Below are 24,970 nucleotides of genomic sequence, written 5' to 3' on the forward strand. Positions count from 1 at the left end.
TTATAGTCTTTGTAGATACGATCTCTGTTACTTTTGTTAAATACCACCCTTTGCGGAATTGTAAAGTTTCATCATCGTTGAAATTCTAAGCTGTTTTAGGACACAGATCTTATGAAATCTTGCTGGTCTTCAGTAAAGAAATAAAATGATCATGTTTTAACATGCAAGAATTGAGATGCCAACTTTTCACGTTCCTCCTAACATATTAGTTTTTTTTTAATTGCCAACTCAAAATGGACTTACCCGGGCGGAAATGGGAGTCTGTAGTTAGCAGATAATAAATGTCGCCACCTAGCTTGAGATGTGAGGCGACATTACGACTCTAATTAATTTATCTCCTAATGTAAAACTCTTTGTACAGTTTTTATAAGAAAATTAATATAGATTTAGCTTTATTTAGCGATAAAGATCGATGTTATCATAATTAAATTTTAAAATACCTATCCGTTTTAAAGATGTACACTAAATATTAAATACATTTAAATACTTCTTCATTGCAATTTATGTAATCGCTTTAAGAGGATAAAATAATCCAAAAGCGGTCTTCCGTCAATCTGGCCAATAAATTAGAATCGCAAATAATGACAACGAATCCTGATATAAACGAAATTTTATATTTAATCCTGTTAACTAGAACTTCGAATATGCCTACTATGGACGAATTTAACGAATCCTATAAAAATCAACAATAGAATGTAAATTTTGATAATCGCGTTACAGCTAAAAGACCACCAGTCGAAGAAACAGCATCGTTCCTGCAATCGCTGCTAGCATCCCACGGACCCAACTACCTGGAAAAACTCTTTGGCAGCAAAGCGAGGGATGCCTTGGAGCCGCTGGGTGGCGTTGAGAAAGTCGCCATTGCTTTATCAGGTAATCAAGCATAATTTTAATAGATTAAACGGGTCTAAGATCTTATAACCAACTAAGAGTTCCAATTATTACTGAAGCCCATATTCATTACAACGTAAATGCACTTCAGATATGAAGTTGAGAGAACGCATGACTGCTTCACGGCACAAAATGGTCAAGGCACCTACCTACCAGTGCGGCCTCACAATACGCCCTACCACCAGTAAATACTGATAAACATTGAAATTGTAATATATTTTCTGGTTTAACAATGATACTTTTGGGTAATAGTCTGAAACAAGCATAAGGATACTTAAAGTGGGTATAATTCATAAAGTATGAAATTTAAATCGATTAATTTGCGGTAGTTGCCCTAAGCATAAGCTATGTATGTGGGCGCAGAACTGTTGTTAGGGACTAGATCATGGTTAGAAAACTAATTACAACTTTTAAATTTGCTATATTTCAGAATCCCAGACGATCGAAGATTTTGGCGCTGCTCTCCACCTGATGAGGTCTGATCTCGAACACCTCCGCTCCGTCTTTATGGCTGTAGAGAACGGCGACCTTGGCATGCTTAAATCTCTTGGCATCAAGGATTCCGAACTCGGAGACGTCAAGTTTTTCCTGGAGAAACTGGTTAACACCGGTTTCCTTGACTGAATAGCACCGGAGTCGGCCTCTGAATACTACTCTGTTGTCCACTTTGCCCCCATAAGCTCCTCCTTCTATAGCTACCTGCCCTATGACTCCATAAGATTCAGGAGAAAGTAAATCCCTTTCCTGATCCCAGTGAGAATGAGTGTGATATACCTGTTTAACTACGAGAAATCCTCTGGGACTAGAATCTTCTACGACCGGCCACATAGAACGATTCCGGTCCCACCGGCAATTTCTCGAACACCTCCAAAACCAAAGAGAAATAGACAAGAGAGTATTGATTTTCAAATCCTAGTTAATATATTTATATGTGTATATTTTTGTAAGCATGCTTCAATAGATTATTAGATTGGCCAAGTGTCAGGGCAGTTGCTCGCGTCTCGTCATGAAGTGTCTGCGGGGTGCGGAGAAGGCTGGCGCGCACTTCATGATGCTCTGACACGATGTTACCGTGCGTGGTTTGTATGTGTGTTTGTCGCCCCATCCTTAATCTAACTCTTCCCTTCTATCTTGGACAAATGTCAGAGGCGACTCCGATGAAACGTGAAGCGTCCATTCTAAGCGAGATATAAAGGCTAACGTTCGATTACTTGTCGTTAGCTATTAAGAAACGTTAAAAGAATATATGCGCTTTATATCTGGCTTTTTGGAAAATCCAGAATAGGACCACGGAAACATATCGATTTAAACTTAAGCGTAGTAATGAATACATATCATAGATTTTAATGATCTATATTATTATTATTATCTAACAGTAGCGTATAAAGTACAATTATTTTAATATGATCGGTATTGTAGTTAAACAATGTTTAGGAGTCTCTTAGTAGGAACTCTTTAATGTCAAAACTGACTCGATTGAATGCATAGTTGAAGGGTGCTGCACTCGAATCCAGATACATATCAAAATATGTGATTATAATAATGTTTACTAAAAATATTAAAATTTATCGTTGGGCGTGATGTAGACACGACTCATAGATTATTAATATTCACGTAGAGTTCAATTCGTCTTTGTCACGTTTTTTCGATCTTAGATTCACTTGATGTTGTATGTTGATAAAATTTTCGTCAAATGCGGGCTATGAAGACAACGAATTAATGTAATGTAATCATCGGAGGAAAATATCAGGTACACGATGTTGTATTAATGAGGATTAATTAAACAAATTCGGAAAACTTATGAACGATACAAGGTGATCAAAATTAACGATTTTTATAACATTCGTAAACAGAATTGTCTTCAAAGAAAAATAGAAGTCTTGGAAACTGCAACAGCTAATTATGTAGGTACCTAATAAATATGCGGCGTGCTGAGAAAAGCAGCCTGTATTTGTCAGAAATTTTATAACCTCAAAACTTATCCAGATATTTCCATCGTTAAATATTAGGATCACAACGTTTCAATGTGTACCTGTAGTGTAGATAACTTCTCTATTAGTAAATTTAAAATATTTCAAAGATGCATGTTAATCCGTTAAGACAATTTTTAAAGATATATAATAGTTTTAACTTGCGTCAGAATACTGTCTACAGAAGAGATGTTTGAGCTCTGTTTAGATACGTGTTTTAAATTAAGTATGCTTATTGATCTTATATAAATTAATAAATGAATCATCTTGAAATCGCCTTTCATTTCCAACTCCTCGTTGATAGTAAAATTTTTAAACAGAAAAACGGTAGGTAAGTAAACATCTATTTTTGAAAAGAACGGAGCCCATAATAGTTGTTGCTTAAAAATAGCCTAATTACCATATTTTTTCCGAAAGAATGGCCATGTTTCAAAAAATAACTTCATCTAAACATATAGAACTTCGAATTTATTTTAATATTTTCGAAATTATTTTAATATTTATTTTAATTCGAATTAATTTTTCTATGAATATCGTCTTTATATAAATAACGAAAATGGATAGGTGGCGGCTGTTGTTAGCCCTGGTCGAACTCGGCAAAGAGTTCGACGTGCAATCTAATCCATACATCAGCCCGCTGAGTTACTCGCCGGATTTTCTCAGCGGGTCACGATTTCGATCCGTTATTAGATTTATTCGCGAAACAGGTGCCCTTGAGTTGTCACATCTCCTCCGGAGGCGCTCGGGCAGCTGTTAACAAAACGCACCACTCCTGATTGAGCCTTTGGTCGCCCACCTGTCCTGGTGAAACTGGGCTATGCGGGACTTGACGATCTGCAGATGTAGGGAGCAGACCACGGAACCAAGGAGTTTTAGGTCCCTACCGCACTAAACGACTCCCCTGCACTTTGACATCCGACGTCCGTCTGAGGTCAGAACCCGGTACGAGTAGGAGGGTTCCCGCGCTCAACACTAGAACCTTCAGAGCGCAGCCCTAGCCCTAGGACAGTGGTTCCGAAAATGGCGCATAGACATCAACCCAGCGAAAAGTACTGCGGTGCTATTTCAGAGGGGAAGCTCCACACGGATTTCCTCCCGGATTAGGAGGAGGAATCTCACACCCCCGATTACTCTCTTTAGACAACCCATACCCTGGGCCAGGAAGGTCAAGTACCTGGGCGTTACCCTGGATGCATCGATGACATTCCGCCCGCGTATAAAATCAGTCCCTGACCGTGCCGCGTTTATTCTCGGTAGACTCTACCCCGTGATCTGTAAGCGAAGTAAAATGTCCCTTCGGAACAAGGTGACACTTTACAAAACTTGCTTAAGGCCCGTCATGACTTACGCGAGTGTGGTGTTCGCTCACGCGGCCCGCACGCATATAGACACCCTCCAATCTCTACAATCCCGCTTTTACAGGTTAGCCGTCGGAGCTCCGTGGTTCGTGAGGAACGTTGACCTACACGACGACTTAGGCCTCGAATCTATCCAGAAATACATGAAGTCAGCGTCGGAACGGTACTTCGATAAGGCTATGCGTCATGATAATCGCCTTATCGTAGCCGCCGCTGACTACTCCCCGAATCCTGATCACGCAGGAGCCAGTCACCGTCGACGCCCTAGATACGTCCTTACGGATCCATCAGATCCAATAACCTTTGCATTAGACGCCTTCAGCTCTAACACTAGGAGCAGGCTTAGGGACCCCGGTAACCGTACTCGTCGAACTCGACAAAGAGTTCGCCGTGCAACCTAACCCATGAATCAGCTCGCTGAGTTTCTCGCCGGATCTTCTCAGCGGGTCGCGATTCCGATCCGGTAGTAGATTCATTCGCGAAGCAGCTGCTCTTGAGCTGTTAGGTCTCCTTCGGAGGCGCTAGGTTAGCTGTTAGCAAATCCCACCCCTCCTGGCTGAGCCTTTGCTCGCCCACCTGTCCTGGTGAAGCTGGAAAGGCCTCCGGGCCACCAGTAATCTTTCAACCATAAAAAAAAAACACTAGAACCAGAATCGCGGCGCCACCCCGAAGAGGCCCGGCCGAGGGGTCGTCGAGGCGCTAGTCAACGACCAACGACGCCGGTCTCCGCGGTACGGCGCCGCGGCGGACCTACCAGGCCGCCCGGCAAGCCCGCTGGTGTTCCGGGATACCCCGCTGGGCCAGAACCAGCCTGTCGGGTCGGATCGCAATACACCGCCGACCGGGTTGCTGTTGTACAGTATGAGTATGAGCAAATTGATCAAGGCTGGCCGGAGATGCGCGAGCTCCTCCATAACTGTATCCAGGTCCTCATAATAAGAATAAACAAATAACACAAACACACCACATATAAAAATATAATTCCATATTATTTAAATAAAATTTATTACAATTTAGAATTTATTGCCATAAATTAAATTTCAAATGGTCAATGTTGTAAAACAGCAACTTCATAGGTCAAGACCTAATATTAAATTGAAGGACGATGCATCAGCTCTCAAAATCACGAGCTAATAAGAGGCCGGCACGCGTCTAATAATTGACCTGTTTTAGCCCACCGAGTTTCTCGCCGGATATTCTTAGTGGGTCGCGATTCAGATCCGGTGGTAGATTCTGCGAAGCACTGCTCTCGCTAGGGCCAGTGTTAGCAACACCTCCGGTTTGAGCCCCGGAAGCTCACCTATACACTAGGCCCTCACTAGGGTAAATAGCCTCTCAAGGCTATCAGCATAGGTATGAAAAAAATAAGGAATTGAATAACACTGAGTTTGAATTCTTCCTAGAATGCGAAGAATATTATAAAAATCAAATGGTTGGTTAAAAAAGTTTGAAAATCATTGTCTGTAAGCATGTTCAATAAAGCTTGCCTCTGAAGGTTCTGCGTCGCATTGTAGAATAGGTGTTAAGATTTTTTTAAGTAATCTGTTGTCATCTTTTGGAGTACTTTGATATCAATTTGATACTTATTATAATGCCAAAAACACTACAAGGTGATCAAGACAATCGAATTGCTGTGAAATAATACAATGGATATGGAGCCAAATGGAATTAAAAAAAATCTCTCTTTGATTAGAATTACTCTATAATTTTCTAACGCATATCTTCTTTCTTACCGTCCATCTTACAGTCCACAAAATTATTTTGATTAGATTAAGCTCGCAACGGAATTATCGTGAACTTTTTCCTATTGACTTGGGCACACAGCCTGGCTACCCGTGAATGGTCACTGTTGCTCATAGACGTCAGCAATGTCAAAAGCTGAGCCAGACCATAGCCCGACATCCTCTAATTGTTAGAAATGACACCTGTGCTCACTTGTAGCAACAATAGCGATTGCACTACATCTGATGGATAATGAAAATTTACGGTAGGCCGCGGCTTGGCTCTTCCCCTGGCATTGCTGAGGTCCACGTGCGACGGTAACCACTCACCATCAGGTGGGCCGTATGCTCGTTTTCCTACAAGGGTAATAAAAATAAATGCAATGCATTAATACCTATGTAAACTGAACACAAAGCATATTTTTGAGAACAAATAATATGTATCAATAAAACAATTTCTATATTTTAACACAAAAAACAGCACATTCAAAGTCATCAATCTAATGGTACTTTCAACTTAACTAGACTTATATGTGATATATTTACAAAACAACACAAAAATATTTTCATTAATTATTTTCTAAGATTTAAAGCAATTAAGAGTGACATTTTCACAAAATCAACAAGACACAATAATTTGTAAAATGCATCAAATAAATGGCAGATTACTTAATGAAAATATTTTCATAATGTTTAAGTTTGCAAATAACAAAAGAAATATTATTTCTTTTGTTTTCTTTTATTACTACTTCTTTCTTCTCTCTTCATGTCTTCTTCGTCCAACTTATCGTAATGTGATTGTATGTGGGTAAGTAGTTTTTTCTCTCTACTAAATTTCTCATTGCACATGTTACAAGAATATTGTTCTTTTTCTTTTTTATCTGTACCACCAGCCTTCACCACGGGAGTGGATGTTGAAATTTGTGATTCTTGGATAATATTGTCTGTTGGTAGAACATATGAAGGCTGCAACAAAGGATCCACATTGATAAAGGTAAAGAAGCCAGGATCTTTTGGTGGTGCTGCATCTTCTAATGTCACAGAGAAGGGTTCTTTCGATGGAGTTTCGTTGGTTTCTGGTCGAATTCTTTTACTCTTTTTCTTAGGAATTTCTTCAGTAGATATTTGAGGTTTCGTTGAGATCACTAATTTGCTAGGATTGTCAGTTTGATGAACAGTGTAAGACTGCTTTTTCATGGCTGGAGTAGTGAATGTTGCACTCTGAGTAGTTTTTGACACATAGATCCCAGTATGGTGGGCAACTGTTTGAAAAAGCCCAACAGGATATGGCTTCTGTTGTGATGGCAATACTGGAGTAGGCTCATCTACATCAATGACTTCTGAGCTTTGGATATTGTATGAAGAACATTCATTCATATCAGCATGAATTTTACCTTCATTTTTTCTTTTTTTAGGTACCTTTTGTGCAGTATTAGTCTCCTCACTTGCAGCTTTGGAAGTTGAACCTTCTTCCACTAATACAAAAGAATTGTTTGGACCAGGCATTATCTTGTACCTTGAGTTTGGACTGGGCATTAAATTGTAGCTTGAGTTTACATTAGGCATTAGTTTAAAATTTCCAAGGGGTGCGGTAGGGGTGAGAATAGTTACTTCAGGGGTTTCAGTTACACAAGGAGATGGTTCCATTTGGTTTTTTTTTACTTTACTTGCAGGGCCTATTTTGGGTTTTGGTTTAGCTAAAGGCTTGACTGGTTCTTCTAAAGCTTTATTAAGTTCTCGTTCAGCTGGCACTTCTTTACATTCTTTATTTGATGTAACACTATCATTGCCATTTGACATAATACGTTTTTCACTGTCCATTTTAAAATATTTCACAGTATTAGTGGCTTTTGGTGGTTCAGGAGGGGGTAAGTGTTTTGTAATATCAGTTTTGGGAGCACCATTTCGGGCACAAAAATGACTTTCGACTATTTCCTTTTTTAAGAAATTTCGGTTACATAACTTACATTGGAAGAGTACTCCTACTTGATTTACTTTGATTGTGCTTACATGATCCATTATGTTAAATGGCACTTCCTCTTTTGTAGTTTCCTCAGATGCAATATTTTCAGCTGTTGTATCTTTTTTTCCACTATTTTCAGGTTTTTGACTATCTTGTACCTCTGGTGTGCTAATGGAATTTGTATTTATAGTGTCAAGTTTTTTACTTTGTTTATTGACAATTTTATCTGACCCCGACCGAGTAACCCTTTGGTCACATTTTTCAATAGTCAATTTTACAGGTTTGAGATTCACAGCAGCATTACTGTCTTCTGTTTTGGCCTGCAATTTTAAAATGTTATTTGTTTGGGGTTCCGCTCGCACCTTTCGTCCAAGTAGAGAATTCTTATCCTCTGCTACAACTGATTGGTTTAATGGCATATCTTTTATAGCTTCCATAGCTTTTCTTATGAGAGCATCGCAGATGTCATCATTCGACAAGTTAGTTTTGTTCAGCTTTTCTTCCCACTGTTCTCGTGTTTTTGTTTTTGTGTTTAGTAAATCTTTTTTACCAGTAGCAGCTAGGAGATTTTCTTGTGTCTTGACACATTTCTGTACAAACTCATGAAGCTCTTCAACTTTAGCTGAGCACCGGAAACATATTTTGTGAGGTAATTCATCATTTTCAGAAATCTGCAAATATTCATTATATAAATTATTTATTAACTTTCAAACGTGAGCAAATAAAAGATCAATCAAAATCAAGACTGAATAATTATAATCTTAATTTTTATGTTATCTACATAATTTAGTAAAGGCAAGGATATTATGTCGTTTATAAAACTCTTTTCTTCAATGACTCAGTCACTAGCTTAAGTTTTTCTTCATTACATGAAACAAATTTAAAAAGGGCCTAAAAATTTACTTTTTCCTTCAAAAGAGGAGGTATTGTACTTGAGCATACTGTTTATTGTAAACATACACAAGGGCAGTACCATCCTGCCCATTTCCAATGCAAAGCAATCATGTTTCCTTTGATGAGTTGGACAGCCTGAGTACTGATTGAGACTTTTATTATATATCTAAAATCATTCGCAGAATTATTTTTTGCTGTCAATGGGCTCTCATAGCCACTATGTACTTAAAATCAGGTAAAAAAAAAAGATGCCATAAATGAATATCATTTAAATTTAAACTATTTAACAGGTAAATTCGTGGGGACTTCATATTTAATTCGAGCAGTGTTTGTTTATTTATGTTGATAATTCAGTTTTATCAGAATACAGATTGCAAACATACCCCAAAAGGCATTAGTTCATCTATCTTCTTAGCAGTTGATTTATCAGATTCGAAAATATTTAAAAAGGGACCATCTTTCGTTTCGCACAACCTGCATACTTTTGCCATGACTGGCATGACTGATACAGCAGATACCAATAGATCGTTCGGTACGTTTTTCGTTGATCCCTTTTGAAAATTTAATTGTTTCTTTGATTTTGACTTCGCTTTTTTCTTAGCCATTATTAAAGTTTTTCAACACTTATTACTATTGCTTGTATTATAGCATGCCACGCAATAAATTCGATCCCATAAGTGGTGTACTGAATAAAAACACTTTTAAACTATAAAGCTATGTGTTCAATCAAGAGAAACAACTCTCAGTCTCAAGACTTTTTGTCGGAAATATTTATAATCCACATTTAGCAAGTGACAACATGGCCGATAACATTGGTGCTACAACTTTAAAACAATAAGTGCTGCCAACATAACAGCTCCTTTTTCACTATGGCAATCACCTAAAGCCTTTATATGAAGAAATTATCTTGGTAGATACAAAGATCTTGCCGCCCAGCAAGAACAGATGGGTGAACAGGAGGGATAAGTCAAAAGAGAAAGTTTACTAACCCAAAGTCTTGGACGACCCCAGAAGCCCCAAAGAAAGCCTAATAGCTGAAGGAGGGTTGCTTCGCGAATGCTTTTACATCACATCGGAGTCGCAACCCATTCAGAAACTCACCAAACTTGTGCTATGATATATGTATATCAAGCGTGGCAACACGGTGAGCAGTGCTTTGTTATTGTACTAGTGATAACAGTAGTCATTAGACTAGTAGCGTCCACTATACCTAGAATCAGGTGGTCCGTCAGGACTTGCTTGGAGTGATGATGGTAGGGTATGATAGGATGGAGGGTGCTGCGTAAGACTGTTCAGAGTTGTTGTCAAGGGAGCTATCATGCCAAATTACCGAGATGAAGGAGCTTTCCGACGCTGTCTTCGTATACTAGCGGAAGGGTTCAAAAACTAAACTTCTTGAAGGAGTCATGAACTCCTTAAACGTGACATTTCTCACGTGCTATGGTACTCCAATGGCTAAGTTAAGAAAGCTAGATTACATTGTTTGGAACAAATGGTTTGGGTTTGTTCATAATTTGTTAAAATAATGTTGTATGTACATACCTAATACTTGTTAACCCAAAGTAAAGTAGACTTTTACAATACATACAAAGCCTTTAAAAGCACAGAGTAAAACAAGATGTAAATGGTTTCTGAAGGAACCGACACTGGTGTGCGTTAACTATCTTTTTAATCAAAGATAATAGAGAAACAAAAGCAATACGTAAGGTATTTTTTGAGTTGGCGCTTAGTGGAGGATTTTCTAACGTTTGTGTTTTATAAAAATGTAAGGACTTAGAAAAGGGCTATTTCGCATCAGCAGTACGACACGATAACCGACTTATCGTATATGTCATTAGCTACACCTTCACGCCAGTTGACTCAGCAGCCAGCTACCAGTGACGTCTTTATCATGTCCTCACGGATCGTTCTGATTCAGTCTTGGTGGTGTTGGACACTACTAAAATGCCCGCTAGCAGCAATTTTAACAAAGTTCGCCGTAACCGTCGAACTCGCCGAAGAGTCCGACTAATTATCATTTAATCCGTTAAGTTTCACACCAAAATTTTCTCGGACGGTCAAGATTTAGATCTGGTCTCATATGTATTCACGAAACAGCTGCCCTTAAATTGATAAGCCTCCTTTAGAAGCGCTCGAAAAGTTGTTAGCATATCGTTACCTCCCGACTGCGCTCTTGAGTTCATCCATCCGCCCTGGTTGAGCGGTAAGTCCTTCTCGCCAACTGCAATAAAAAAAATTAGAAATTAATCCAGAAATCAACATTTTTGTTTTTCACATTACTCATAGACAATTTAGGAATATCATTATCTAGTGAACAGTGACAGCATTCGTCCAGTTCTAATCGCCATCTTGAATTTAGTATTGTGCCAGTCGGGGGGGCGGTGACATATTTTACCCGTCATCGTCATAATTTTGTGAATTTAATCGAAAAACACCTGAAAATAGTGCCGTATAAACGTGTAAATTATTTTTTTTAATACATAACGTGAAAATGGCGGGTCAGACAATAAACGATAGGCTGTTAGCAGCCCGACACAGCATCGCCGGGCAGGGATTAGCAAAGTCCGTCTGCAAAGCGACTACAGAAGAAATGATAGCGCCGAAAAAGAAACATTTAGATTGTGAGTACTAAGAATTCCTAAGATACAAAACAGTTATAATTTTTTTAGTTCATAATCGTGTGACAATGGTCGGACGGTCGATACTCGATAACTCTGGAGCCTCGCACAGATGTGCGATCTGTGACGCGCATTCAAGTTTACATTTCAGTTGCTCGCTTGAAAAACTATAACATATTACGTGTTTCTCATTCTTCGTACCATTAATTTGCGTGTCGAAATATTTTTCAACACAAACCAGTCCCATAGTAATGCCTCTTGACACACATTATGTCACGGTAGGAAGATGAGTTGTTACTGATTGAAAATAAAACTTGTTTGTAGACTACCTGCTTATTGGATTTATGTAATAATGCATCGGAAACCTATGTGTTGAATTCGATTTTTTTCCTCACATAATTATAATATAAAAATTAATGTAATAAAATAACAGAAGATGCAATACAAAATAACAAATGACAAAATTGGCAGTAACTACTTACTTGGAAAATATCTTAGTTCTTTAAATGATTATATTTATTAACACTGGCTAAGTCTGATTGCTAGGATTTCAGATTATGTTTGATTCAATAATAATAAAAAAATCATAACCAGTGAGAGAATTGATTGATATGTGTATATATATAACATATCAATCAAAACAAAAAATAACAAGGTCTAGGTACATTTGGTGCTAAATGATTATAAGAGATGATAGACATAGCAACGTGAAAGCTGTTATTCGTCTTGAGATATGAGATTAAAATCTCAATTACATTGCTAATTCTACCTATCAAACTGGAACACATAAATGCTTTGAGTCAAAAATAGGCAGGGCGGTGATATTTGCTTATGAGAGTTAATTAACCAGATCATTAGTAAGTAATTTTAGAATGTATTTTTTTTTCAAATTTTTTTTATCTGATATATTAGTAATATTACTTTATTTACTGGTGGTAGAACCTCTTGTGAGTCCACGCGGGTAGGTACCACTGCCCTGCCTATTTCTGCCGTGAAGCAGTAATGTGTTTCAGTTTGAAGGGTGGGGCAGCCGTTGTAACTATACTTGAGACCTTAGAACTTATATCTCAAGGTGGGTGGCGCATTTGCGTTATAGATGTCATTGGCTCCAGTAACCACTTAACACCAGGTGGGCTGTGAGCTCGTCCACCCTACTAAGCAATAAAAAAAAAACAATATATTCATAATAAGCAAATCTATACAATTCTAAATTGTGAAAGCATAATATAGAAGTTTATGAAGATAATCAAGATAAATGGAATCAAAATGGTACTTACTTATTCTACTACTAATCAATTGATTATTTTTTTTTTTTTTTTTTTTTTTTATTGCCTTTGTAGGCAGACGGGCATACGGCCCACCTGATGGTGAGTGGTTACCGTCGCCCATGGACTTCAGCAATGCCAGGGGCAGAGCCAAGCCGCTGCCTACCGCTTAATACTCTCCACAAGCCTCGTTTGAAGAAGGACATGTCATAGCGCTCGGGAAACACCGTGGAGGGGAGCTCATTCCATAGCCGGATGGTACGTGGCAAAAAAGATCTCTGGAAACGCACTGTGGATGACCGCAGTGGCTCCAGGTAGTATGGATGAACTCTACTCCGGTGGCGGGCGGTGCGATGGTAAAAACGAGATGCTGGTATCATCTCGAACAATTCCTCAGAGCACTCCCCATGGAACATACGGTACAAAATACAGAGGGAACCGAAGTCCCTCCGCAGACCCAGAGGCTCCAAACGATCCGAGAGAATGGGATTATCGACAATCCGAACGGCCCTCCTCTGTATGGAGTCAAATGGAAGAAGCTGGTATTTGGGAGCCCCAGCCCAGAGATGGGAGCAGTACTCCATGCGAGGCCGGACTTGTGCTTTATAAAGCAAAAGTCTTTGTCCAGGCGTGAAGTACCGCTTCGCTCTGTTGAGGACTCCCAGCATTTTGGACGCCAACTTGGCTTTGCCTTCCAAATGACTCCGAAACTGGACATCGCTCGAAATGTCGACCCCAAGTATCCCGATACTCTCGGAAGGTTGCAGGGATACTCCTTGGAATTGCGGCGCCATGACAAAGGGGTCCTTCTTCGCAGTGAACGCGCAAACTTGTGTCTTTATCGGGTTGAATTGAACCAAGTTCAATTCACCCCATTCGGAGACTCGCCCCAGAGAGTTCTCCACTTCAGACACAAGTTTTGATCGTCTCTCTTGCACCACGCTCCGAGAGAGACTCTGATGGCCGATATATCGCGCATCCCCCGTGCTGTCATCTGCATAGCAATGCATGCCATCAATAGACAGCATGTCATTGATATACAGGATGAAAAGCGTGGGGGAGAGCACCGAACCTTGTGGAACGCCAGCGTTAATGGTCATGGTATCAGAACAGTCACCGTCTACAACGACCGTGATGCTCCGCCCATCCAAAAAGCTAGCGATCCACTTGCAGAGACCCTCGGGGATTCCGTAAGATGGTAACTTCGATAGAAGTGCCCTATGCCAGACCCTGTCGAAGGCCTTCGCGATATCAAGGCTCACAGCAAGAGCCTCGCCCTTGCTTTCCAAGGCTTCAGCCCACCTGTGAGTAAGGTATACAAGAAGATCGCCAGCTGAGCGACCGTGACGGAAACCGTACTGTCGGTCACTGATCAGCTGGCGATCCTCCAGATACTTCAGGAGTTGTATATTAATTATTCGCTCCATCACCTTGGAAAGCAAGGAAGTTATCGCGATAGGCCTATAGCTCGATGGGTCCGACCGGTCACCCTTCTTGGGGATAGGGTGGACGTGGGCAGTCTTCCATGAAGACGGAACCCTGTTAGTGCAATAAGAGAGGCGATACAAACGCGTTAGCGCAGGCGTCAGCTCAGGGGCGCACGTTTTCAGAACCACTGCAGGGATGCCGTCTGGCCCGCTCGACTTATGGACGTCCAGGAGTCGGAGTTCCCGCCTGACTGCACACTGTGTAAAGCAGATCTCGGGCAGGGAACTATCACACCGGAGGATGTTCGGTGGTGTGGCACCCCCGTCGTCCACAGTCGAGTTCGAGGCGAAGAGTTTGACCAGAAGGTCAGCCTTCTCTTTCGCACTATGGGCCAGACTGTCATCGGACTTGCGTAGTGGTGGGAGACTAGACCTGCAAAAGTTTCCTTCTGCAGCTTTGGCGAGCGACCAGAAAGCACGGCTCCCAGAGGGATAGCTCTTCAGTCGCTCGCCAATTCTAGCAACGTGCTCCGACTTCGCCTTGGCAATAACCTTCTTGTAGGACCTGGAAGCGGCGTTATATTTCCGCCTTTCCTCTGAGATGTTAGGGTCCTGACGTCTCATGGCATTATCCCATGCCACGTATGCGGACCGCTTGAGGTGTGCAGCATCCCTGCTGGCATTGTTATACCAGGGTCTGCTGCGACCCCCAACGGGCACTTCAGAGGAGGGAATAAACAATTCCATCCCCTGGAGCACCACGTCTTTAAGACGGTCCGCACAGACGTCAGGATCAGCAGAGGAAAAGCAGAACCGCCCCCATGGGTAGGATGCGTAAAATTCACGCAATCCATCCCAATCTGCTGACATATACCGCCAAACTCTTCGATACCCGGTCGTCGTTCGACGATCAGGACGAGAGAGTGGAACGGCAGCACGAATAAGGCAGTGATCAGACGATCCAAGCGGAGCGTCGACCACCACACTGTATCCGGCCGGATCTGTGGTCAGCAGAAGGTCCAACAAAGAAGGCTCGTGCCCCTCGATATCTGGGACACGGGTGGGCTGTGTCACCAGCTGGGAGAAGCCGTAGGCCAAGGCGAAATCGTAGGCAGTCCGACCCGGGAGGTCAGTGGTTCTGGACCCCAACCACTCTTGGTGGTGAGCGTTAAAGTCTCCAAGAACCACCACCTCCGCAGATGGGTACTGCTCAAGCACGCGGTTAGTCCCCTCTTGCACATGCTCAAACAGAGCTGAACCTGCATCACTGCTGTGGGACCTGTACAGGCACGCGTAGATTCGGCTACGGCCCCCGTGATCTACGCGCAGCCACAAGAGGGACAGGTCCCGTTGTTCGAGGCCCCGAAGACGGCGACAACAGACATCAGCCCGGACGAATACGCACACCCCGGCTTTACGCAGGAAGTTGTGCTCCAATACGTAGCCGGGGTATTCAAGGTATGAGGTATCATCCGGAGCAGATATCTGCGTCTCCGTTAAAAAAAGCAGGGCAGGCTGCGCCGTCTCAAGGTGGTGGTGTACGGCGTCAAGGTTGCTATGTAGGCCCCTGACATTGCTGAAATCCACATTAAATGTGGAATGGGGAGCCGCCTGTAAAACCCTTTTCTTTTTTTTCGACTTCATTAAGTTGTTATATTTCGGGAGAGTAGGATTAGGAGAGGTAGGATGTTAGAGGTGAGATCGAGGCAACACCTGAATGAAGCGCGGAACATAGTACGTGCTCGACCACGGGTTGCGTGAGAGACTGACGCAGGGCATGGAAGGGCCCCCAGTCCACTCTGCGTGCGATCGCCGGGATCCACTCCGGTCTCCGACTCCGGCACGACGACCGCACGGCAGAATTTTACACCGGTTGGCGGGACAGCTTCCCGGGGCGGAGTTTAGTAGAGACACCCGGGTTCAGGTCCCCTACTGACCGGCGGGCGGCAGCGGATACCGTTTCACTGGGTCTCCCTATACCCCCGTCAAACAATCACGCCCCGCGAGTTCGCACGCACGTCTGCTCCGCAAGTTCCAGGCGTAACCAAGACTCACCCCCAACAAGGAAGGGGAAAGGGAAGGGATAGAACTGGCTCTCCAACCCACACGCCGGAACACAGCTAGGCTATTTGGCGGCGGATTCTAGTTGGAGGGTGGTCGCCAGCCAGTCGGACTAAGTCCTACCACCGGTTATGTTTTCGGCTCCCGTTTAGCACCACCCAGGGGTCACTTGTAGGGAATCGCGGGTTAAACCTACGGAAGCGGGAAGCACCAACCCCCAAATTAATTTAGGTATCAAAATATCATAGAATTAAATTAATTATCTCTTAGTAAGTTTTTAGATCCAATGATTTATGAGCTTGAGTTTATTGTTAATTATGTATAAAAATATTGTAATTATAAACAACTTTTAGAAAATACCTTCAAAAAGGAAATCCTAATTTATGCAAGGAACATAACATATATAATAATAAAACTTGCTTAGAACATAAGTTGTTAAGCTACAGATGACTATTATTTCATAAAGTTGGCTGGTTATAACTAGAAATTTATAGTTTTGTATTCAAAAGTCCAATTGGGATTCTTGATATGGCAGGTGTAAGGTAGAAAAATATATTTAAATGCATTTTTTTTTCTAAAACAATCACACTACTTTTTGTGTGTTCTAAATCATTAGTAGCATTAGTAGGCCTGTTTTCCCAAATGATTTCAAGTATTGAGCAGTCACTAGAGACTATGGACACCTAAACTTTATTTCCATTCCCAATTGTGAATGATAAATTGAAAATCTTGTTTGCATTGACTTAACTGGCAACTCTAACTTCAATATGGAATGCATGATTGGGCCAGAAATTGTATTTTAGTGCTCTATTCACACTGACAAGCCTTCTACTACTAGTAATCAAGATAGTGATTTAAGAAAGTTTGGTTACAACAAATGGTGACAATGAAATTATTACAAATCTATGGAATAACAGTGTGATTAAATTAAAAATGATATTTATTTTTGAGATACTGATGAGTGATTGGTCAACTACTCTAATTGCACATATTTTTTCTGGTCTTAGTCTTTTAGGTTTGTCCATTTTTTAACATATCATTAGCAGTACCATTGGAGCATTGTTGACACCTACCACCTACAGTAACTGTTTATCCACAGTGAACTTCATTCTACTATGTTTAATCTTTGTAATTCATTTCAGATCTGAAATAAATTTCAATCAGACTTTTTAGTATGAATAAATTATGTTAAGAAATATAGAAAACTTTTTGCTTTTGAAATCTGTAATAATGATAAGTTCTTAGTAAGGAAGAAACTGGTTTTTTAATGTGTCATAATATGCAAATACATATTGTCAGGTTGTTCTATGATTATTTCATAATGTAACCATTTGATTCAATACGTCACCAGTACATGATACTCTCCCTGTTAACTTTGAGTAATCAAGTTCTAGGTCCTGTTGACTACCAGGCTTCTAATGGAGAATTAGGGTTTGATTTTGAGAAGAAGCCTGAGAAGCGGAAAGGCAGACAGAAGGCATCAGGTCTGCACATACCTTTGCACCTGGCATAAGACATTAGGATTTTAACGTTCTCGTCAAAGGGCTCGGCGGGTAGATGGCCCACAGACACAGCCCACTGAGTTTCTCGCCGGATCTTCTCAGTGGGTCGTGCTTCCGATCCGGTAGTAGATTTTGCGAAGCACGGCTCTTGCTAGGTTTCGTTTTAGCAACATCGTCAGGTTTGAGCTCCGTAAGCTCACCTACTCGTTAAGGTTACGCTGATATGGTCTCTCTAGATTCTAGACCAGCTTTTCTCAAAGTGGGCAAAAACGCCCCCTTGTGGGCGCTGGAGGCCTAAAGGGGGGCGTTAAGAGACCCAGAAAAAAATGGGGGTGTTGTATAGAGGCTTGGGATTTGTAATTTCACCTAGGTGGACTCTTAGACACCGACTGACCTCTCACTATAGTGGTTTTTAAGTAGGTGAAAAAATAGGGGCGCTAAAAAATAATTTATTCTCAAAGTGGGCAGTAGACAAAATAAGTTTTGGGAACCCCTGGCCTAGACCATCAGCTTAGCTAGGAAAAAAAAGTGTTTTAACTGTCTATGCCGTCGTTGATCCTGAAGATCCGGATCAGAACAACCGGACATTTTTGTTGTCATCCATTGATACAAATTATTGTATCGTCATATCAAGGGCCGAATGTGTACGAAATTTCAATTCAATCCAACGCTTTAATGTGGGCGAAAATCACGTTCAAAGATTCTGTTACATTTATTTTTTATTTTTTATTGGTTAAGTGAATGGGCGAGCTCACGGCCCACCTGGTATTAAGTGGTTACCAGAGCCCATAGACACCTACTACGTAAATGCCGACACCCACCTCGAGACATAAGTTCTAAGTCTCAGTTTTATCAGTGCAACGGCTGCCCTATCCTTCAAACCGAAACGCATTACTGCTTCACGGTTGAAACAGGCAGGGTGTACAAAATCTGCGATGCACTGCTGTTGCTAGGCTCTTGTAGGCTCTTGTTAGCAAATTTTGTCAGGTTGAGCTCGTGTGCTCACCTGACTGGTGTACGGGCGTAGTTGCGATAGTCCCCTAGGTTACTAACGAATAGGTAGGGAAAAAAAGCGAATAAAAATTTGTTAAAAAAGTCTTTGCCGTACCGTACTTTTAACATACATACATGCGTTTCGGTCTGAAGGGTGGGGCAGCCGTTGTAACTATACTGAGACCCTTAGAACTTATATCTCAAGGTGGGTGGCGCATTTACGTTGTAGATGTCTATGGGCTCCAGTAACCACTTAACACCAGGTGGGCTGTGAGCTCGTCCACCCATCTAAGCAATAAACAAAAAAAAAACGTCTATACTTAAGTAAGTAGGGTGGGTGTTTCAGCAAATAAATAGTGTCCGTTATTGATCTTTCGTGATGTCGTGACTCATAGCCAACGTCTAGACTGCAGCGTGGCCATGCATACTAATGTGAAAGTGCGTAATGATGAAGTTACGCCCAAGAACACAGACGCAAATGTATACCAACCGACAGCGATCCTAATTTTCCTAAAGAAACTCTGAGGTGACATATATTAATATATTGATGATAATAGTCTGGTAATAGCGTGGTATGGACATGTGATGCGTAGAGAAGTGGTAGTGCAAGGTAGAGAGGGAAGAGGTCGACCGAAGAAGACATGGATGGAGTGTGTGAATGACGATATTTGAGAGAGAGAGAAGTGAGTGTTGAGATAACGACTGATAGAAGAGAATGGAAGAGAAAAATTAGCTGTGCCAACCCCAGCTAGTGGGATAAGGTAGAGAAAAAAAAGATTGATGATGATAGTCTGTAACAGCCATTGACCAGAAGATAAGAATATGCGACTTTGCTCTCCCTGTTCTAACTGCTTTTAGTGATTATGGTCAACATCACCTATTTTTCCATTTTATTCAATAATACCCGGCTCGAGAACCCATGGCAGGATATAATGCTAGCAAGGCCCTTGTGTCTATTTCTGCAGCGTAACACAAATGCGTTCCGGTCTTCTTCTTTTTTTTATTGCTTAGATGGTTGGCCGAGCTCACAGCCCACTTGGTGTTAAGTGTTTACTGGAGCCCATAGACATCCATTGCATAAATGCGCCACCCACCTTGACATACAAGTTCTAAGGTCTCAAGTATAGTTACAACGGCTGCCCCACCCTTCAAACCGAAACGTATTACGGTACCCACCCGCGCGAACTGACAAGAGGTCCTACCACCAGTAATTATGGTCTGAAGGGCAATCGATGTATTGACGTTTTTGCAACCAACCAGTTAACTTGAAGAGTACTAAGTGACTCGCTGAAGCACTGGAGAAGGTATCCTCTACTGTACTAAGATAGTACGAGCTACAGGCAATATGGTATCAAGCTGACAAGAAGTCGTCCTGGCCTAAAGGTTAAGACATCTGGTATACGATCCCAATGTATTTATGTACCAATTTACCTACTGAAATACATACTTAACCCATGTTCACGAATGACTTCCACGATGAAGGAATAAGTACGTTCAGATCAAATGATCTTGCTCGGTTACACTGGCATAGCCTCTCAAGGCTAATAGTTTAGCTACGTAGGCAGCGGCTTGGCTCTGCTTCTGGCATTGCTGAAGTCCATAGGCGACAGTAACCACTCACCATCAGGTGGGCCGTGTGCTCGTCTGCCTACAAGGGCAATAAATAAAAAAAAGAAGACAAACCTTAAGTATTTTCTTACGGAAATATTTCTATAGATCTTAAGACTCTAGATGGGTGACGTCATTCACTTTGTGTCTATGGTCCCTGGTAACTAGTTAACCGGGTGGACCGTAAAAATGTTCACCGGACTACTCAAGAAAAAAAAACCCACAAAGATAGCCACCACGGTTCTCTAATATTTTTATTTATTTATTGCTTAGGTGGCTGGACGAGCTCACAGGCTACCTGGTGTTAAGTGGTTACTGAAGCCCATAGACATCTACGACGTAAATGCGCCACCCACCTTGAGATATAAGTTCTAAAGTCTCAAGTATAGTTACAACGGCTGCCCCGCCCTTCAAACCGAAACGCATTACTGCTTCACAACATAAATCTGTAACTAGTAAGCTATCTTAAATCATAATAAATTATATAACCCAATAAACACGCACAATACAGAACATGAATGAATTTTATACGTATACATATTATGTATATTTGTGAAATCACCGATATCGGTCCAACCTTGAGTACCAAGTAGAACCAAGTAGAATATGATTTTTTTATTGGCTATTTTCATGAAATTCTTAGTTTAAGTTCTTCGTGAGGATATTAGCTTTTGAACGAAAATATTATTGACTTACTTGATATGGACTTATTTGATAATGAAAATTTTACGGTATTACTAACATTGTGAAGTCGTCGTGGCCTAAAGGATAAGACGTCCGGTGCATTCGTGTTGAGCGATGCACCGGTGTTCAATCCCAGACGGGTACCAATTTTTCTAATGAAATACGTACTCAACAAATATTCACCATTGAATTCCACGGTGAAGGAATAATAACCTCGTGTAATAAAAATCAAACCTGCAAAATTATATTTGCGTAATTACTGGTGGTAGGACGTCTTCTGAGTCCTGAACCACCACCCTGCCTGTTTCTGCCGTGAAACAGTAATGCGTTTCGGTTTGAAGGGTGTGGCAGCCGTTGTGACTATACTCGAGACCTTGAACTTACATCTCAAGGTGGGTGGCGCATTTACGTTATTGATGTCTATGGGCCCCAGTGACTACTTAACACCAGGTGGGCTGTAAGCTCGTCCACCCATCGAACCAATAAAAAAAAACACCTCGTTTTCAAATGGCTTTCGTACCACACACGTGTTTACGAATTATACTCTGAATGAATATTAGCGTGTGTTACGGTCGACGGCGAAAACCTTATTGCGTCAAGGATACGGCGCTGTTTGTTCTAGGAGGATCAGGCTCCCTACGTATTCTCATCCGTATCCTTGTCACAACCGCAATGATGGCAGTCCATCTTCGGTTTCCTCCTCCCGGTGATGCAGGGTAGGTACTGAACCAGTTGCCATCAATCAGTGCCTGCGTGAAGGAAGGAAGGCTCGGAAGGTGAGACGTCTTCGGTTACGGTTCACGTATAGACCACGCCTCCAGCGCTACCAGCAAGCCGCGCTCAGATGAGATCAAAGCTCATTGAGATCACGTCCATTTCCGGAATTGTTCGAATTTCAACGAACACGAAGTACCAGTAATTGATGTCTGTAAAGCAAGCAGCAATCAAAGTTAATCTTACGATTTCGGCCTATACTGACTAATGAGGGCATTGACCGTCTGGTCATATAAATGTACCATTTAGCTTGATTTAGTAATTACCACACGGTCACAGTTTTAAACTTTGTGTTTTGGATAATTATAATGTTTCAGGCTGCCCAAAAGGTTGTAACATGTGATCACGTGTGAGTATTGCACAGGTATAGATTATATTAAAGATTATAGATTTTATATGCTTCAAAGTTAGTGAAAAATCGAAAATTTGGCTAATTTCATACTATTATATTCTAAATCCCATATTTCTCCACTCAAAATTAATCTATTATACTTTCTGAAAAAAAAAAAGCACTTTACGGATTTGTTGTTTTTGTCTTTCTCTTTGGGCATCTATTATAATATTTAGATATCATTAAAAATGACAGCATACATATAACTATCTGCATTAGAACCAATTAGAATTCGAAAAGTTAAAATCGTATATCAAGATCTGCGTCGAATACTATCTATAAATGGAATATTCAATAAATGAATCTATGTCAAGGACGCTGCCGCAGTACACGAGATCCATTTAGAGAAATTGCTATACAAATGAACTAGTAATATTCCTATTCCATATTATGTTATTGACTAATCAGGCTTATATATGTATATTGTATCGATTATTGTGTAACATAGTTTACCTATACTTTTTCATTCCATCTTTTAATGCATATACGAGTGATTTTTTTTCTCCTTACGTATTCGTTGGTAGCGTAAAGGGAAGTGTAGCTACGCGCGGACGGCTATGTGAACTCAGGGCTGAACCAGAAAGAATTTGGTTAACACTAGGCCTGGAAAGAGCAGTGCTTCGCAGAATCTACAACCGGAATTGCGACCCACTGAGAAGATCCGGAGAGAAACTCAGTGGGCTGTGTCTGTGGGGACGACTGAAAGAGGAGTTAGGATTTTCTCACATTTGGTTGCCAGAAACAAACACATTACAGAAGTAGAAATACACTCAGATTCCGAAGACTAACTATTTCTAACAAGGATATTGACCAGGAATCAAACCCAGACTCCGTGTCACCATAGTAATCCACTAAATAAACCAGGTGGATTTTCGTTGATATCATATTAGGACTTTTCTTCTTTATATTTGGTTTTCATGGCTCTGACGTTTGGATGTTGAAATAATGGGGTTATTTGTGCTGACTAGAAATGCCAAGTACATTATTTAGTGCATTTGAAGGAATCTTTGAGTCGCGTACTTGAGAAAAATGTTGGTGAATATTTCATTTAGAAAATCCTCCCACTTCAATTATTGTTTCATCGTCGAACGAACATAAAACATTATCGTGTTTATGACGAAATTTTCAAATATCTACGATAAAAAATGGTTTTTCAGAGCCGCCCACTTCGGAGGACATACTGGAGTGCATTGCCTTCAAATATATACGATCGTTTGATGATATAAATAGGAATATTTTTAAATGACTTTTACTATCAGCGACGTATTTTATTTGTTCTCATTCACTGACACAGAAGCAAGCGACATGAGAGCTTGGTTCATGTATTTTTATTATTAATGTGCGTCATTAATAATAAAAATACATGAACTTATTCCAACTATGAGCTCTCGTGAACACATTTCATGTTACGCACATATCGATCAGTAAAACTGGAATACTAATGGTGTACTTCCCCTGTCACTACGACATCTCAAATGCTATTTCTGCGTTTTTTTTTTCCCTACCTATGCTGATAGCCTTGAGAGGCTATTTCAGCTTCGCCCTAACGTTTGTAGGTGAGCTCGCGGGGCTCAACCGGAGAGTTGCTAACACTGATCCTAGCAAGAGCAGTGCTTCGCAGAATCTACCACCGGATCGGAAACGCGACCCACTGAGAAGATCCGGCGAGAAACTCAGTGGGCTGTCTATGGGTTAGTTCGCTCGTCGAGCCCTTCGTCGCAAGCGACGGGTTCGACGAGGACGGTGACCGGTGCTTGGGGTGCCTAAAAGCACCGTGAATGAATCAGGAGGATCCGTAATGACGTGCTTTGGGCGACGTCGACGGTTTACCATTCGGTCTACTGGGTCGGGTATGTAGTTTCCAGTGGCTACGATGAGAGGGTTCTCATGTCGTGCCGCCTTCTCAAAATGGCGCAGCGATGCCGACTGTAATACCGTTTGTTTAAATATACATATTTCGACTTAAGACCTTTCACTAAGATTTTACTGATATGGTCTGTAAGCTCACCCAGTTTGTACCCAATATCTTGTCTATATTTGCCGCCAATTAGTCGTATACCTCAATTTGTAGGGTGAGACAGACATTATTAATACGACTTGAATTTTCGACTTCATTTCTCGAGGTGGATAGGCGTCATACACGTTACTTTTTTACTGATGGTAGGACGTCTTGAGTCCGCGCGGGTAGGTACCACCACCCTGCCTATTTCTGCCGTGAAGCAGTAATGCGTTTCGGTTTGAAGGGTGGGGCAGCCGTTGTAACTATACTTGAGAGCTTAGAACTTATATCTCAGGGTGGGTGGCGCATTTACGACATAGATGTCTATGGGCTCCAGTAACCACTTAACACCAGGTGAGCTGTGAGCTCGTCCACCCATCTAGGCAATAAAAAGAAAATCATACACGTTATGAAATTCATAATCTCCGGCAACAAATACCAAGAGGTTAGTCAGTGTACCCAGCAACAAAATATAAATTGATTTAGGGTATAATCTAAATGAATGAAATTCAAAACGAGTGTTGAATAGCTCATCAACTATGTTGTGTGTCTGGCGCGCTTAGATACATGTTTTGGTGTTGATTTTTATGCGATTGGTTCGTAATATGATAATGAGAGTGGACCGTTTCCTGTGTTATCGTGTTCGTAATGCGACACTGGTATGTTCAGGGTACGGGAGATATGAGAGAAAAGATAGTTAACGGACAAAATATGATTTAAATTTTTGTATGGAAGCAATAATTGTTCCAAGATTGTTTTCGGCCAGTATAGATTTAATTTTGTAATAGGAATAAGTTTGATGGTTAACATTGGTTCTTAATCTGAAAATATATCATGAAAGTGTAGTATAA

General features: G+C 41.1%; 3 protein-coding genes across 13 annotated transcripts in view; 2 read left to right on the forward strand and 1 right to left on the reverse strand.

Annotated features, from left to right (window-relative positions):
• Positions 1–3,134, forward strand: part of LOC101742922 (IDLSRF-like peptide) — a 76,700-nt gene extending 73,566 nt beyond the window's left edge. Inside the window, exons 4-5 of the mRNA XM_004923235.4 lie at positions 721–873; positions 1,322–3,134. Of these exons, the coding sequence (XP_004923292.1) occupies positions 721–873; positions 1,322–1,515 (347 nt within the window). The 3' untranslated portion in view covers positions 1,516–3,134. The remainder of the gene's footprint in view (positions 1–720; positions 874–1,321) is intronic.
• A 3,247-nt stretch (positions 3,135–6,381) lies between these two features.
• On the reverse strand, positions 6,382–12,047 carry LOC101743063 (uncharacterized). Its single transcript, XM_004923236.5, has 3 exons — positions 11,898–12,047; positions 9,181–11,018; positions 6,382–8,574 (listed from the first exon to the last, which is right to left on the reverse strand). The coding sequence occupies exons 2-3, from the start codon at positions 9,400–9,402 to the stop codon at positions 6,661–6,663; spliced, it is 2,136 nt and encodes a 711-aa protein (XP_004923293.1). The 5' UTR covers positions 9,403–11,018; positions 11,898–12,047; the 3' UTR covers positions 6,382–6,660.
• The window catches only part of LOC101735410 (phosphatidylinositol-binding clathrin assembly protein LAP), a 63,063-nt gene continuing 49,204 nt past the window's right edge, over positions 11,112–24,970 (forward strand). For 6 of the 11 annotated variants that reach the window (XM_038012137.2, XM_038012136.2, XM_062669330.1 and 3 more), the window contains exon 1: positions 11,119–11,418. In XM_038012137.2, the coding sequence (XP_037868065.1) occupies positions 11,289–11,418 (130 nt within the window). In that variant the 5' untranslated portion in view covers positions 11,119–11,288. Of the gene's footprint in view, positions 11,419–24,970 lie in introns of all 11 variants that reach the window. The other 5 variants (XM_062669327.1, XM_062669328.1, XM_062669329.1 and 2 more) reach the window with 4 other exon arrangements.

This window comes from Bombyx mori, chromosome 7 (assembly GCF_030269925.1).
Source record: "Bombyx mori chromosome 7, ASM3026992v2".
In the NCBI taxonomy this organism is placed as follows: Eukaryota; Metazoa; Arthropoda; class Insecta; order Lepidoptera; family Bombycidae; genus Bombyx; species Bombyx mori.